A 17397-nucleotide genomic window follows, 5' to 3' on the forward strand; every position below is an offset into this window, starting at 1 on the left:
ATACACTCATTTATTATATATATTTATATATATGCATATATACTTTCTTATATATTTTTTATACTAGCCTCCTATATAAAAATATGTATGCTTAATTTAGCTATACTTGTTTAATTTATATTTTATATCTTATTTAATTACATAATAAAACCAAACCCATTGCCATCGAGTCAATTCCAACTCATAGTAACCCTACAGGACAGAGTAGAAGGGCCCATAGGCTTTCCAAGGCTGTAATCTTTACAGAAAGCAGACAGCTATATCTTTCTCCTGAGTTTATGTAAATATATATATATTTATATAGTATGTGTGTATATACATATATGTCTTTATCTATATGTAAGGGGACCTGACACTTGGTTACTAAGCAAAATGTCAGTGGTTCAAACCCACCAATGGTTCTGGAGGAGAAAGAAGTGGCTGTTGGCTTCTATAAAGATTACAGCTATGGAAACCCTATGGGACAGTTATACTATGTGCTGTAGGGTCACTGTGAGTTGTAATCATCTTGATGGCAATGGGGTATACACACATACACACACACACACGTAATAATGTCAAACCAGTTCCACCTGTCTATTTATTTATTGACTCTAAGATAACCCCATCAGCAAAGTGTTATTCTTCATAATATATAGCTCAGTATATTAGGCACCCACCACATTGGCAGTCATAAGAAATAGCATCAAATTTTTAAAAGCCCACATTCTTTGTTCTGAAATATTTTCTCCTTTATTTTAGTAAACAGTTTCCTTTTTATTGACTTTAAAATATTTCTTTATTAAGCAAATAATAGAGACATTTTTATTGTTAAAAAAATATATATCTAAAGAAATACAGAAGTATAAAAATAAAAGGAAAATTCTTCCTTCACCATATTTGCCTGCCTCGTTCTAACTACTCTTTATAGAAGCCATTCCTGTTATTAGTTTTGGGTAAATCTTTTCCAGACCATTTACATGCATTCATAAAATATGTGTTATTTTTTTTTTTTTTACTTAATGTAAAAGAGGTTATACTATATTTATAACACTAAAAAACAAAACTGTTGCTGTCCAGTTGATTCCAACTCATAGCGACCCTATAAAACAGAACAGAACTCCTTATAGGGTTTCCAAGACTGTAATCTTTATAGAACTGGACTGCTCCATCTTTTGCTCATGGAGTGGCTGGTGGGTTTGAACCAGCAACCTTTTGATTAGCAGTGGAGTGCTTAACCTTTTGCCTTTTTTTTTTTATTATTATGCTAGGTGCTTAATGAATATTAATGTGAAATTGGATCCGCCTCTTTATTTAGTTACCTCTATGTATGCAAAAACTGGACAGTGAATAAGGAAGAAGGAAGAAAAACTGATGCCTTTGAACAGTGGTGCTGGCAAAAAATGAATATACCATAGACTACCAAAAGGACAGATGAAACTGTCTTGAAAGAAGTATAGCGGGAATGCTCCTTAGAAGGAAGGATGTTGTCTCATGTACTGTGGACATGTTATCGGGATGGATCAGTCCCTGGAGGTGGACATCATACTTGGTAAAGTAGAGGGTTAATGAAAAAGAGGAAGACCCTCAATGAGATGAATTAACATGGTGGCTACAACAATAGGCTCAAACATGGCAATGATTGTGAGGATGGCATAGGACTGGGCAGTGTTTTGTTCTGTTTTACATAAGGTCGCTATGATTTGAAACATGTTGACAGCCCCTAACAACAACAACCCTTCTTAATATGTCCTGGAGTTGTACTTACTTAGTTCTGTTTAATCCTATTACACACTGCTGTAGAGTACTCCACAGTACAAATGCACCATAATGTAATTAGGCAAATCTTAATTGATAAATGTTGACAAGCTACCTCGCTATGTTTATTTCCCATCCCTGGCATAAGTATAATATTTTAAGCAAGTGAAAAAATAAGTATCAAACTTTTCTGCCTTAGCCCCTTTTTCATGTCTTCTTTTCCTGTTCCTCATAGTAAAAACATTTACATATCCTCCAAAACCCAACTCAAATGGAGTGTTCTACACTAAGTCCAGGTCAGAGTGATCTCTAGTACCACTTACTCCTCCCTCATCCCCAAACCTTTGAGGACAGAGATTGAAGTTTTTGTATTCTCATAGAGCTACACATGGTATCCCACGTATTATAGATACTGAGTCTATTATTGCATAAGTGAGTAAATGATTTTAGCTTTTTGATACCTAACTTGTGTGCACAAATAGATTATCAGTACCTTTAAGATAGAAAACATATATCAATGTGCCTTGAAAAATGTACCTATTTGTTTATTTATATGCCAGTGCTATTACATCCTTAATGTGGACTTGGACAAAGATGGAATTCTTCCTTTATGTTGAACCAAAAGTGCCCATCACTCAATATAGGAAGCTACCACAAGAAAGGGAGATGAACTTACCAGGATCTCCAAGAGGGTTTCGAATTGAGCTAGATAATCCTGAAAGAAGAAAAAGAAGACTTATTTAAGTTGATAGCTGTGTTTTTGCCTGTCCAGGATCCCTCCACCACCTTCCCCGGCCCCCCATGAAGCAGAATCCAACTTTCCAGTGGAGAATCTGTCCTATGTATTTCAAATGGAAATGACCTTGCCCACCCTTGCTCTACACACACAGTAGTAACCAGAACTGCCATTGCCTAGCCACAGTGGCTTGGTCTGGGGGTGGTTATTAGACTCAATTAGTATTAATCAAATTCTTCCCTGAGACTTGATATTAGCGTGTTGGAGTGAGAGTTTCTCTCCTCCTCTGGTGAGGTGCATGAAGTCCCTGGGTGCAGAAAACAATTAATGCACTGAGCTGCTAACTGAAAGGTGGGAGGTTCAAGTCCCTCCAGATGTGCCTCAAAAGAAAGGCTTTTTGATTAACATCCAAAAAATCAGCCATTGAAAACCTTATGGAGCACAATTCTATTCTGACACATAAGGAGTAACCATGAAGTGGAATTCAGTTGATAGCAACTGATTTCTGGTGAGAAGGAAAGATTTTGTGGGCTTGGGGCTGACAGAGGACATCTTTCCCACCACACATAAGAAGTCTATCTGATACTAAAGCTAAAACATGTGACCAAGAACAGAAAGTAAATATAGGGTGCTGAATTTATCATTTAGGTCTCTGGATCTAGTCTCTCCTTAAGCCTGTCTCCAAAAAAAAAAGCATATTCACTGCCATCCAGTTGGATCCCACTCATAGCAACCCCTCCTTGGTTTTCCAAGGTGGTATCACTATGAACCACCAGCCTTCTGGTTAGCAGTCAAATGCCTTAGGCACTATGCCACCAGAGCTCCTTAAGCCTGTCTAGTCCTCGACTGGATATGAGAGCCTAAAAATTCCCTTTTTACCTACTCTAATCCAGAAAGCTGGTGGTTCAAACACACCAGCCACTCCTCGGAAAGAAGGTTGGGCAATCTACTTCCATTGTGATGCTGCCTCGGAAGCCCAAGGAGGGGTTGCTATGAGTCGAAAGCACGTAACAACAAGAACACTTCAGTTTCTATGACCTGTGATGGAAAGTGACTTAGAGATTTAATTAATTTTAAATATTTCTTCTGATTGTATTTTCTTCCCATTTCTTTTTAGAGGATTTATACTAATGAAATTCTCTAAATCAAATTGTTTTATCTTTGCCTTCTAACTCCAAAATAGTCACAAAATGGAACTGTTCCATTTTGTGAGGGGGTGCTCAAAAGAGATCTACAAAAATGGAAAAATTTGGAAACCCAAAGAGGGGTCGCTAGGGGCCGACTCGATGGCAAATAACAACAACAACAGACCTTAAGCTAAAATAACTGGCAAGGAATAAGGACCTGAGATATGTTTTTTGCTGACCTGGTCTTTCATCAGTTCTAGTCAATTTATGACAGGAAGAATAGGAGATGGGATAATATTATTTATTGAGTACCTACTTAATTCAGTGATTTCATAAAATTTACCCTTGGTCTGTAGATAGTGTTATCCTGGCGTGAAAGATTTTTAAAACATAGTTCAAATGATTTTCAGAATTGCGTTCTTATCCACGGTCACCTGGGTATCATGTGTAGTGGAAAAGGATTAGGACCTAGCCAGGTGCTGACTTGTCAATCCTCCCTCTCCACTATCTGGGATGCCATGCAGTTAGAATGGATATTTACTCTCTTCTCTATTCTCAGAGCACATTTCCAACTTTGGTCAACTGTCTAGAAGTTTGTGGTCAAGTTAGTTCATCATTATTGTTTTGGAGGGAAAACAAAACCAATCATTTTCCAGAGGCAAGTGATTGCTACATAGAGTATAAGATCTGAATTTGAAGACATGTATTCTAGTCCTGTTCTTTTTCATGAAAAAGTTCTATGATTATGGAACTCTTCTAGCCCTTAGTTTCCTCCTCTGTGAAGTGAAAAGTACAAGAATGGATCATCTCATATTTATTTTAGCACTTTTCTCCCATTAGATATAGAACCTTGAATTTCCTCTATTAAGGATCCTGTCATTATATATTATGATTGTTTGATAGATACAGTAATGTCTTGTTCAACACTGTGTTCCTAACCCCAAACACACTGTCTGGCACGTAGTAGTTGTTCAATACATCTTTGTTGAATAAATGAATGTGGGAATGAAATCTGTTCATTGTCTACAGAATACTACCTTTTATTTCTCTCTTATTTTTTTTTTTTTTGCTTTATTACTATTATTTTTACTGCCGAAAGGAGTTATTTTAAACATATAAAAAACAAAAAACCTCTAATTCCACTAAACGAAACCAAACTCACTGCCATTGAGTCAGATCCAACTCATAGGGACCCCTCCTTGGGTTTCTGAGGCAGTATCACTACGGAAGGAGATTGCCCATCCTTCCTTCAGAGGAGCAGCTGAAGGATTCGAACCACCAGCCTTGTGGTTAGTAGTCAAATGTCTTAGGCACTATGCTACCAGAGCTCCCCTAATTCCACTAGTAGAGGTTAAAAAAAAAAAAAAAAAAGTCAATGACAACTTTGAACACTAAAATATATCAAATGGAATTTAAAGAGGACTTTCCTGTAATTCAAAGATCAAGATGGGTAAAGAGTTAACTCAAATTTAAATAGGAGATGTGTATTGAAGTATAAAATGGTCATTTTAGATGGTCATTCCAATTCAACTTTTTAGGCTTGGTAACACAGACATCTGGGTAAACCTTTTGTGTGAATGCAGCATTCTTAAATCAACTTTTCCTATATTATTGCATTCTGGAAAAGAAAAGCAGTAGCTGAGCCAGAAGCCAGCAGGATAACAAAAAAAAAAAAAGAGGAGTTTGTGGCCAAAGCAACAGAATTACTTTTTTTTTTTTTTTTTTTAATCTCTTCATTTGTGTTTGTGAAGGAGAAGTAAGCAACGTTTTTTTTTTGTCTTTGTTTAGACATTAGACAATAAAAATGACAAGAACATATATTTTTGACATACTATTTTTTGTTGTTCTTTGGAATTTGGACCCTAATTAAAAAATATGTGTTTCCTAGCCCTTCTTACTGTGAAAATCTTGGCAATATAAACAGATGCAATGGTTGGCTTTTAATTCTGACACCAGACTGTCTGAAATAATGGCTCCAAGAAAGTGTGAATTCTTTCATTCCTCAAGCTTCAATTATAAGTACTTAATTTATTTTCTTTCTATTACTGATTGTAGTACCAGTCTGGTTTATCTATCATCTGGCTAAAGATGGTACTCTTTGGAAGCCTGTCATTTTGAAAAGTTTATTGTGCATAGAAAGAGAAAAACAAGCTACAAATTTGGGTTATTTTTATACTTCACTATAATTTAACAATTAAGATATTAAGCGGTATTCTGAAAATTTCAGTAAAATAGGCCTGTAAGATGACAGAATTGGGATCCTTGATAAGCAGTTTGAAGACACTGAACATTTCCCATAAAAGTTGATTCATCATTTGAAAAATGAACCAAATGAATAGCTTACTAATTCATCTTGACCTTTCACTGGCAAAGATATTCTTCCTTTTCATGTGTCCACCATTTTTTACACTCCATAACCAAGTTGCTGTCACAACGTTTTCAGCATGAGCTTGACTGTGATGATACTGACTTCTCCGTTTGGGTAAGGTACCATATATGACACATTAGCCAGAAAAACTCCATCATCTGGGAAGTGGGGATATTTTGGAAGAATTGCTTCCCATAAGTTTGATCTTTGTAAATTTTGTAAAGTTTCTATTTTAAAAACTCTACTACATAGTAGTGTGTTTTTATATTTTACTTTCAAATGTGACATCAAAGAAAGGCAAATTATTGCTGGAACACATGATAAATGTAATTAAGTGTCCTAGGCTTTTCCTGTTATTGTTTTCTTTCCAGGCCTCCCTAATTTGTGCATTTACATTTTCAGATGTTTCCACCAATTATTTTGAAGCCAAATACTAAAGAAGTTTATGGGTTATTTCTGAATATGATGGAAAGAATGATTATGGGTAACATCTAAGGAGCTATAATTAAAAATTGTTAAGCCCTTTATCTTTACTGTCTTTTATTAATCCTCACAATAATTCTAAAAGATACCATTATTATCATCATCATTCCCATTTTAGAGGAGAGGAAACTGAGATTTGGCAGGCTAAAGAACTTATAAATTTATAGAGCAAGGAAGTGGTGGTGGTGGTGAGGTGTCATCGGGTTGGATCCAACTCATAGCGACCCTAAATACGATAGAAACAATGCCTGGTCCTGCACCATCCTCACAGTCATTGCTGTGTGTGAGCCCATCTTACTGAAGGTCTTGTCCTTTTTCATTGACCTTCTCCTTTACTAGGGTTTCAGCAGATCTTCCAGATTAAGACAGGAAGAAATGTGGCAGTCCACTTCTGAAAAAAACTGGCCACTGAAAACCTCATGAATAGCAGTAAAACACTGTCTGATATAGTGCTGGAAAACCTTATAAATAGCAGTGAAATATTATCTGATACCTACATTGCCAAAAGATGAGCCCCTCAGATGGGAAGACACTCAATACAGCTGGGGAAGGGCTGCCTCCTCAAGGTGGAGTCAACCATAATGATGTGTGTGGATAGTAGCGTATGATCAAGAACCAATGTTATGGAAGGAAGAAGTCCAAGCTACACGGAAGGAAATGGTGAAAAGCAAGGCCAAGTCTCCAGGAATTGATGGAACTGAGATGTTTCAATAAATGGGTGCAGCACTGGAGACACTCATTCATTTATGCCAAGAAATTTGGAAGACACCTACCTGGCCAGCCTACTGGAAGAGATCCATATGTGTGCCCATTCCAAAGAAAGGTGATTCAATAGAATGTGAAAATTATTGAACAATATAATTATGACACAGTAAAATTTTACTGAAGACAATTCAAACACAGTTGCAGCAATGTATTGATGGGGAATTGCCAGATATTCAAGCTGGGTTCAGAAAGAGCATGGAATGAGGAAAATCATTATTGATGTCAGTTGGATCTTGGCAAAGGACACCAGAAAGGTGTTCACCCGTGTTTTACTGACTACACAAAAGCATCTGACTGGGTGGATCATAGCAAATTTTGGATAACATTAAGAAGAATGGGAATTACAGAACATCTAGTTGTGCTCATGAGGAACCTGTGCATAGACCAAGAGGCAGTTGTTTGGACAGAACAAGGGGGATACTGCATGGTTTAAAATCAAGAAAAGTATGTGTCAGGATTGTATCCTTTCGCCATACTTATTCATTCCATCTGCTGAGTGCATAATCCAAGAAGGACTATCTGAGGAAGAACACAGCATCAGGATTGGAGGAAGACTCATTAACAACCTAAAGTGTGCAGATGAAAAGGAAGATGACTTAAAGCACTTGTTGATGGAGATCAAAGACCACAGCCTTCAGTATGCATTACACCTCGACATAAAGAAGACAAAAGTCCTCATAACTGGACCAATAAGCAACATCATGATGAATGGAGAAAAGATTGAAGTTACCAGGGATTTCATTTTACTTACATCCACAATCAATGCCTATGGAACCAGGAGACAGAAAATCAAAAGACATATTGCATTGGGCAAATCTATACAAAAGACCTCTTTAAAGTGTTAAAGAGTAAAGATGTCACTTTGAAGACTAATATATGTCTCACTCAAGCCATGGTATTTTTTAATAGCCTCATAGGCATGCGAGAGCTGGAAAATGAATAAGGAAGATTGCAGAAAAATTGATCCATTAGAATTGTTGTTTTGGTGAAGAATGTTGAACATACCATGGACTGCCAGAAGAACAAACAAACCTTCTTGGAGGAAGTACAGACAGAATACTTCTTAGAAGTGAAAATGGCCAGACTTTGTCTCTAGTACTTTGGTCATATTGCCAGAAGGGACCAGTTCCTGGAGAAGGATGTCATGCTTGGTAATGTGGAGGGTCAATGAAAAAGTGGAAGGCCCTCAAAAGATGGATAGACACAGTGTCTGTGACGATGGGCTCAAGCATGGCAACAATTGTGAGGATGGCACAAGACCAGGAATTGTTTCATTCTGGTCACTGTGAGTTAGAACCAACTTGATGGCACCTGATAACTATATATGTGTGTGTGTGTGTGTGTGTGTGTGTGTGTGTGTATGTGTATAGGTATTTGCATGTATATACATATACATATACCAAACTAACCAAACTCATTGCCATCAAGTTGATTCTGAGTCTTAGCAGCCCCCATTGAGTTTCTGAGGTGGTAAATCTTTATAGAAGTAGATTGCCCAGTATTCTTTCTGCAGAGTGGCTGGTGGGTTTGAACTTCCAACCTTTTGGTTAGTAGTCAAATGCCTTAGGCACTATACCACCAGGCTCTTTTATACATATACACATGTATATATACATATCCAAGGGAGCTCTGGTAGCATAATGGCTAAGGCACTTGACTGCTAACCACAAGGCTGGAGGTTCAAACCCACCAGCCACTCCTCGGAAGGAAGATGGGGCAATCCACTTCTGTAGTGATACTGCCTTGGAAACCCAAGGAGGGGTCACTATGAATTGGGTCCAACTCAATGGCACATAACAACAACAACAGTACATATCCAAAAAAGAAAAAAAAAAAAACAAAGTCATTGCCATCAAGTTGATTCCGACTCATAATGAACCCTACTAAGTTTCTGAGGTGGTAAATCTTTATGGAGGTAGATTGCCCAGTCTTCCTTCCATGGAGTGGCTGGTGGGTTTGAACCACCAACCTTCTGGTTAGGAATGCCTCAGGCACTATACCACCAGAGCTCCTATGTATACATATATCCAGTGTGTGTGTCATATATATATATATATATATATATATATATATATATATATATACACAAAGTGAAAGTTAGAATTCAATGGGACGGCCTTGTTTTTCTAGGTCTGGCAAGTTTTCCACCTTTGACAAAATGCAATTACCCTTTTTTATTGCTCTCTATTTAGTGGAAAATACTTAGAGTTTTCCTTCTCCGATAGGTTTCTGCTTTTCACATGTCCTGGCTTTCATAGGTTTTACTGTGTATGTATGTGTGTGTGTGTGTGTGTGTATTTTTTCCCCTGCTAAGTCTTGTAATCCTATTTATAGCAACTCCTATCCAATCATTAGACTCCACACTTTGAGCTCGCTCATATTGCTTTAACAAATTCAGTGGATGGTACAATGCTGAGATGTAAGGCAACACATTTGGCCTTGTGTTTACAACAATAGTCTTTTTCAAGCATGTAGAGTTAGATTTTGTATTCTCAGTTAACATCCCTAAACTGCTTCTCACTTATTGCACCAGTAATGAGAAGTGACCTTTCTCCCCTCTATATCATGGGGAATAAAAAACAAATTTTTAAAAATGGGTAAAAATATAAAAAACTTAAAGTGGCTATGAACTATTCTAAGAATCTCAAGGCTGTCAATACTTTATGCTTTTAAATAGTTGCTATGGTTCACCTCAGAAGCATCTGCATATTTCTGTGGTTTTTTCATGGTGTGTGGTGAACTTTGATATCTTTTGGGAATAAAAGAACTATCTATCTGTCTATCTACACATATATATTTAACAATGCTAGTTATTGTTATATAAATGTAGGCTGTTGTCAATTTCAGTTCCCTGCCATATCAAAAGAACAAAGCAGGCAGGAAGAGCAAGAGGATGATCTAATATGCCTATGCTAATAACAAAGCCAGTGTCCTAAATTGGTAGTGGCAGCCCTTCTTCTGCGAAGATTGTTTTTAATACCAACAGTAGACATTAAAAAAAATTGGAGAATGACAGGAAAAGTACATTTTGAATTGTCAACCTTCATGATGTCCTTTTGAAGAATAGCAATTACATAATTCAGGGAACTTTATTTTGCATTTGAAAAATATATATATAAAGCAGTTTGCAAAGTGTTATGCAAGACTCCATATTCTGAATTCTTTGGAGAAAATTATAAAGTTACTTATTTTTTACTGTAATCTTTTTTCCTTCTATTGTTAAGGTTTTTCTACTTGTTAAGATCAACATCAATATTAAGTAAGTAATATGGAATTATTAACATATCTATTTTAGAAGTCAGTAAACCATACACAATTTCTCAATCATATTCAAAGTTCAGTTTGTAATTTTCCAACTGTCACATATTTGTTTGTTTTTAACTAATATGGAATTAAAAGAATTTGCTAATATCCTAATACTTTGTTAAAGTTTAAATTTATTTCCCCTTGTGCAATAATAGAAGAAAATGTTGTCCAAAGAAATTTTATATTACCAAAAATTTATTTGGATTTCTCCCTCTTCTGCATTCTCAGCTTCTTCTGAAGTAATTTTAGGAAAAAAAAATCCAGACTTAATGCCAAGTGAAGCACATTGCAAGTACCCTAAATAGTTAATGTATTTTCTAAATGAATGATTTAAAATAGCTATTAAAGGAGAGGAAATGAGTTTAGGTTTCTAGTAATGACTTCTCTTCAAAATGAAATCTGTAAATCCCTGATTGCAATTCCAAATCCCCAAAGGACCAGCAGTTCTGGGACCAGGGCTCACTGACTTTATGTCTAACAGTACCAGATAAGTAGCATGATTTATATATATGTAATTTGGAAGAATATTCAGAATTAATAGTCTTGGAGACAATTTATGAATGGATTTCCCTTTTTAAGTGCATTATTCTAAAAATCAACTTTTCCACCTGAATTGTAAGCAAAGCACATAGGTGTGTGAGAGGCATGGGTATATACATACAGAAAGTTATGTATATGTATTTATAGATGCATGTACACACAGGCACAAAATATAAATATCATTTTATTCATAAGAGCATAGTCATTCAGCCTTTGACTGTTAATAAAAATGCATTTCTAACCATCAAATTTGAGTCTATTATTCCAAGTTAATTGCATTTGCCCTAAAGAGACTTACGGCTGGCTGTCAGCCTGTTTGTGTCAGTTTCATTTTATTCATCAGTCAGTCTTGTCTCTTCTTCTTTTTACATCCCATATATTGATCACATAGATTTGTTAGCATACCTCCACACCTTTCACAGCATTACAAAAAAAAAAAAACCTTGATGTTTTCCACCAGATGCATTTGATTGTTTGCATTTTATCTTAATTCATACTTTAGTAACAATGAAATGCCCCTTTTGACAGGCCTGTAAGATTGCCATTAAATGTAATAAGTGTAACTTATTCAAAGAAACATAAAGAAAAAGTTTAGCATGAATATCTACACTGCTGTGGTCAATGGCATCTCATCTTTTAGGAAAAACAGAGGATACTCATCATGGTAAACATTGGTTCTTTACTGCAGTGCATTGCAGAGTTGCAAGCATATTGTCAGAATCTGTCCTCAGAAGAAAATGTACAATTAGGTGGTAAAGGAGATTAAAGAAATAAATGGGCACCATGTTCCCATTTGAGGCAAAGAAAACCGATGGGGGAAGTGGAAGAGCAGGGAGGTTAGAGTAGAAAAGCAGTTAAGGTGGAAAGTCTGAGAAGAATTAGAATCTCCCTTATGTGAGTTAAGTTGCTTAGAGAAGACATAAAAGACATCACAGGGTGAGGAGATAATTAGCAGATCAGAAGCAAAGCAGTTAAAAGGTGACCCTTACCTCCTCTGTTACTCAGTGTAAGAAACTATAGACAATTATTACAGTATTTTCTCCAGGGATGCATGATACAGTTTCTCCATGTATCCTCCAGGACACAAAGCTCTCTGAGCATTGTCATTGCATTGCTTGAGTTCAGTGCTTTTTATGGAAATTCTTTAACATCACTCCATCCTTTTTCTTTCAATTTTGCTTCAGATGAGTGGTTCTCAGGTGATTTCACCACCCCTCTGCAGGACATTAGGAATACCTGGAGACATTTTTGGGTGTTGCAACTTGTATGGAGGGGGTATACTATTGGCATCCTGGTGTGTTGAAGCTGCTATACATCCTACAATGCACAGGACAGCTCCCAGAACAAAGAATTATCCAGGCCCAAATAACAATAGTGCCAAGGCTGAGAAACTTGGCTTTAGATGGGTGGCTAAAATACACTTAAAGCTGAAAGACAAAAATGACATCTCAGTTCAGCAGCAGTGCGGTGAGTAGGATTTAAGCAACTCTGAGAGACAGCAGTACAGCTACTGCATGTGGAATCTCACACTAGCCTATTAAATAATACAATTCATTACATAGACCCCAGAACTATTGAGCCAAATACAACCCCAATTTTGAAGAGAAAAAAGAGAAGTGAAAATTATTGCTTGATACAAGACATTTCAAAGACCTCCAAGACAAACCAGCTGAAAAATCCCCAATAAAAGACTCAGCAAGAAAATTGTGTCACAGCCCCTAATCCTCAACAGACCTTAACAAGATGTTCATGAGCCAAAGACCCATGTCTGCAGAAGACAAAAGATACAAGAAACTATATAGGCGAGAGAAGGATTATCAATAAGAGGCATGAGAAAGATAAAACAGATGCCACAACCTTACACTTAGAACCCCTGGAAAGAATAACCACGAACATACTAAAACCACGCCACAATAACTTATATATTTCTGCTTGGAAAACTAATATTTAGGTTAGGTCTGAGGCAATATTTTTAAAGCCATTTTTTGATGGATGGTTTTTACCCACCTGACTAGACACCACTGCTACCAAACCACTCCCTGGCACATATGCCTAAGACATTTGCTTTTTCAAATACCCCATATTTCCACAGCTACCCACTAGACAAAAATTAGATTACCAATGCTTGTGTAAACTTTCCAAGTTCTGCCACAATAAGAGTCCAGGAAATGTACATGCACAGCTAAAAGCAGCATTATACATAATGCACTGTAATTCCAACAGACAAGTTGCTATCTTCGATAGATACACACATTTTCCATGCCAAACATAAGAACATCAATACATTTTTCTCAAGTTAAAATGGAAACAATTTAACAGATAGAATGGGCACAATGAATTTCAGTTTGCATTACTAATGCAGCAGAGAAGAAGGGAAATTTTGGTAAGGATTGTAATGGAAACCAAGAAAAACAGGAAACCACTTAGAAGTCTGTCATGGTTGTCAAAGCCATTTCTCCAAAACATGGTCACAGGTCCTAAAAGCCACTGATTTAAAGTATTTTCAAAAATTGAATCCCACATGTGGAAGTTTAAGATAGTGTGTCACTTTGGCTGGGCCATGGTTTTGAGTGGCTGGGCAGCTAGATGGAGTTATTTCCCCTGATGAGATTGGATATGGTATAATCAGCTCCATGATGGAATCTGCTGTGAGCAGCTAAGTAGTTGCTTTTGGGGTGTGGACAGCTTCCAGTATATAAGGAGAAGCTTTGTGGAAGGTCTCTAGTTTTCTGGCATGTTTGGATCCTGCATTTGGCCGAGTCTTCACCTCCAATGCTTGAACTTAAATCAGTTGCCTGCCCTGTTGTCTGCTGATCTTGGGACTTTTAGCCATTTTACCTGTTGATCTTGGGTTCATCAGCCTCAGCAGCCAGCAGCTGTCTGAATTAGGAGATGCCTCTAGCTCCAGTGCACCTGGAGTAAGAGGCAGAGCTGAAGCCCAAGATTAAGGGACCTCTACCCAGGCCATAAAGCCAGCACTCTGAATTTGGACTTCTAGCCTCCTAAACTGTATGAGAGTAAAGACCTGTTTGTTAAGCCATCCATTTGTGGTATGTCTGTTACAGCAGCCCAAGAGAACCAAAACACCACACAAACACATTTTCTGCACATGGAGAAAAAGTAAAATGACAAAAGAATGGATAAAATACTTTTATTTTTGAAAAAGATCAAGAAAATACCATCCAATGCTCGTGGATAGGAAGATTGAACATTGTGAAAATGTCAATTCTACCCAAAGCAATCTATACATTCAATGCAATCCCAATCCAGATCCCATTAACATTCTTTAGGGATATGGAAAAAAACCAATCACTAACTTTATATGGAAAGGAAAGAGACCTCAGATAAGCAAGCAAAGCACTATTGAAGAAGAAGAACAAAGTAGGAGGTCTCACACTGCTGGATCTCAAAACCTACTATATAGCCACAATAGTCAAAACTGCCTGGTATTGGTTTAATGACAGACACATAGACCAATGGCATAGAATTGAGAACCCAGAAATAGATCCAGCGACCTATGGTCATCTGATCTGTGACAAAGGACTGGAATCCATTAAATGGGGAAGAGAATATTTGTTTAATAAATGGTGCTGGCAAAACTGGATATCCATTTGCAGAAAAATGAAACAAGATTTGTACCTCACACCATACACAAAAACGAATTCCAGGTGGATCAAAGACTTAAAGGTGAAAGCTAAAACTATAGAGTTCCTCAAGGAAAATCTAGGGGCAAATTTAGGGGCCCTAAAATATGGCATAAACAGACTATCAAGCATAACTCAAAATGCACAAACAACAGAAGAGAAACCCGATGATTGGGACCTTCTAAACATTAAATTTTTATGTGCTTCCAAAGACTTCTCCAAAAGAGTCAAAAGAGAACCTACAGATTGGGAAAAAATATTTGGTAATAACATATCTGACAAGGGACTTATCTCTAGAATTTATAGAACACTCCAACACCTCAATAACAAAAAGACAAACAAACCAATTAAAAAATGGGCAGAAGACATGAATAGACACTTCACCAAGGAGGATATGCAAGCGGCCAACAAACATATGAAGAAATGCTCACGATCATTAGCTATTAGAGAGATGCAAATCAAAACAACAATGAGATACCATCTTGCTCCAGCACTAGTAGCCAAGTTCAATGAGACAGAAAATAACAAATGCTGGTGAGGTTGTGGAGAGATTGGGACTCTCATACACTGCTGGTGGGACTGTAAAATGGTACAATCATTGTGGAAAGCAGTATGGCAATTTCTTCAAAAGTTGGAATTAGAAATACCATTTGGCCCAGCTATTCCATTACTAGGTATATATCCTAAAGAAGTGAGAGCCATGACAAGAACAGACATATGCACACTCATGTTCATCACAACACTATTTACAATAGCCAAAAGATGGAAACAACCTAGGTGTCCATCAGCTGAGGAATGGATAACCAAACTATGGTACATACACACAATGGAATACTATGCAACGCTAAAGAATAATGTAGAATCTGCAAAACACTGCATAACATGGATGAACTTGGAGGACATTATGCTGAGTGAAATAAGTCAATCACAAAAGGACAAATATTGTATTAGTCCGTTATTGTAAAAGTTAAGGAAATGTTTATCTATGGAAGGACATTTTCTTTATTGGTTACCAGGGGTGGGAAGGGAGGGTAGGGAACACTGTTAGATAGATAGAGATAAGTATTGATTTGGGTGAAGAGAAGGGCAATGAACCAAATGTGAGTGATCAATATAGTGGCATTGAGGAAGAGAAAGACATAGAGAGGTACATTGGAAGAACAGACAACAAAGATGAACCCTTTTGCGCATATAGTACTGCGTTGTCAGTGAAGACAAACATGGGTATATGGGGAAGAGATGGGTGGACAGGCTGAACTATTAGGTATGTCTATGAAGTGGGGAGTGTACCCAAGAACATGTGTAGGGTTGGCAGACAAAAGTCCTATAACTTTAGGTGTATGCTCTGAATTCCCAGGTGTATAGTGGAGCTGGCAAGGGGCAAGGTTGTAGTCACTGCTTGGTCACAGCCACCTACCCAGAGGGACTGAATAGTTGAACCTGTGGGCTCGGGACCATAGTTGCAGAGGACATCAAGCTCAATTGACATAACATACTACATGAAACATTGTTCCACCTCCTACTGTGGCGAGTAGCGACTGGGACCTTAAAAGCTTGCAAGATGCCATCTAGATGCAACAATGGGTCTCTCCTTGTCCAGAGCAAAGAAGAGTGAAGAAAACCAAAAATTCATGGAAACAGTTAGTCCTAGTGACTAGTACACCATCCGATCTGCAGCCTATATGACCATGAGACCAGAAGAACTAGATGGTGCCCGGCTACTACTGTCAATCACTTGGAAGAGGATCTATGTAGGAGATCCTTGATAGAGAGGGAGAACAATGTGGAACAAAACAAAATCATTCAAAAAAGAAGAAAGTTGTGGGGGGGGACAGGTTTGCTGGTCTGATAGAGCCTGGTGGAACCGCTGAGACTATGGCCCCTAGCTGCCGTTCAGGTCTGGAATTGAACCCATGCCTGTGGCTTCCAGCCAAACAATAAATAGGCATATGAGTTGAACATGTACCTGAGGTAGATACACTCCTTGGAGAGAACAATCATGGGAAAAAGAAGGGCTGCTTATGCACAGGGACACAGCTCAGGGGGCAGGAGTGCATGGAGGGATGGTCACAGGGAAGAGGTAACTATCAGAAGGAAGTAGGAGGGGAGATGTTGCATTGTAGTAAATTGTGGTCAATATCATGAGACAAAGTGTATGTGAACTGCTGTATGAAAAGTGTATTTGCTCTGTAAATTTTCACCCAAATCAGAATTAAAAAAAAAAAAGAAAAGAAAAGAAAATACCATCATGTGTTTTCTCTACAATTCCTAAAAGCGTGACTACCTTGATTTTAGGGCAGATTATTTGGAGGCAAATGAATTAAATGAGATATCTTGTAAAAGAAGGCTAAAGAAATCAATCAGCAAGCCCAAATACCAAGTCTGCTTTTAATACTGGAAATATTTATCTCCCAAAACTCCTTTTCATCACTGTTATAAATATATCAAGAGCAGCAGTGCCATTGGCCCTTGCCCTCAAGAGGAAATTGCCTCATGTCTTTCTGTTATCTAGGATAGTTTATTCAGTCTCTGCAAGCTGAAATGTTGGCATTATATACTGAATTTAAGTAGTCAACTCTTAACGCCCTACAAAAATGTCATTATGCAGTTTAAAACAAAAGTTATCAGCACAGAATTACTGCATTTGGGTATAACTCAATTCTAAGCCCATCTCTACTACTTCCAAATTGT

General features: G+C 37.4%; 1 protein-coding gene across 1 annotated transcript in view; it reads right to left on the minus strand.

Annotated features, from left to right (window-relative positions):
* Nucleotides 1-17397, minus strand: part of MDFIC2 (MyoD family inhibitor domain containing 2) — a 184974-nt gene that overhangs the window by 63925 nt on the left and 103652 nt on the right. Inside the window, exon 2 of the mRNA XM_042781680.1 lies at nucleotides 2414-2452. Within this exon, the coding sequence (XP_042637614.1) occupies nucleotides 2414-2452 (39 nt within the window). The remainder of the gene's footprint in view (nucleotides 1-2413; nucleotides 2453-17397) is intronic.

This window comes from Orycteropus afer, unplaced genomic scaffold (assembly GCF_000298275.1).
Source record: "Orycteropus afer afer isolate SDZICR_OR568_19922 unplaced genomic scaffold, OryAfe1.0 scaffold00149, whole genome shotgun sequence".
Lineage (NCBI taxonomy): Eukaryota > Metazoa > Chordata > Mammalia > Tubulidentata > Orycteropodidae > Orycteropus > Orycteropus afer.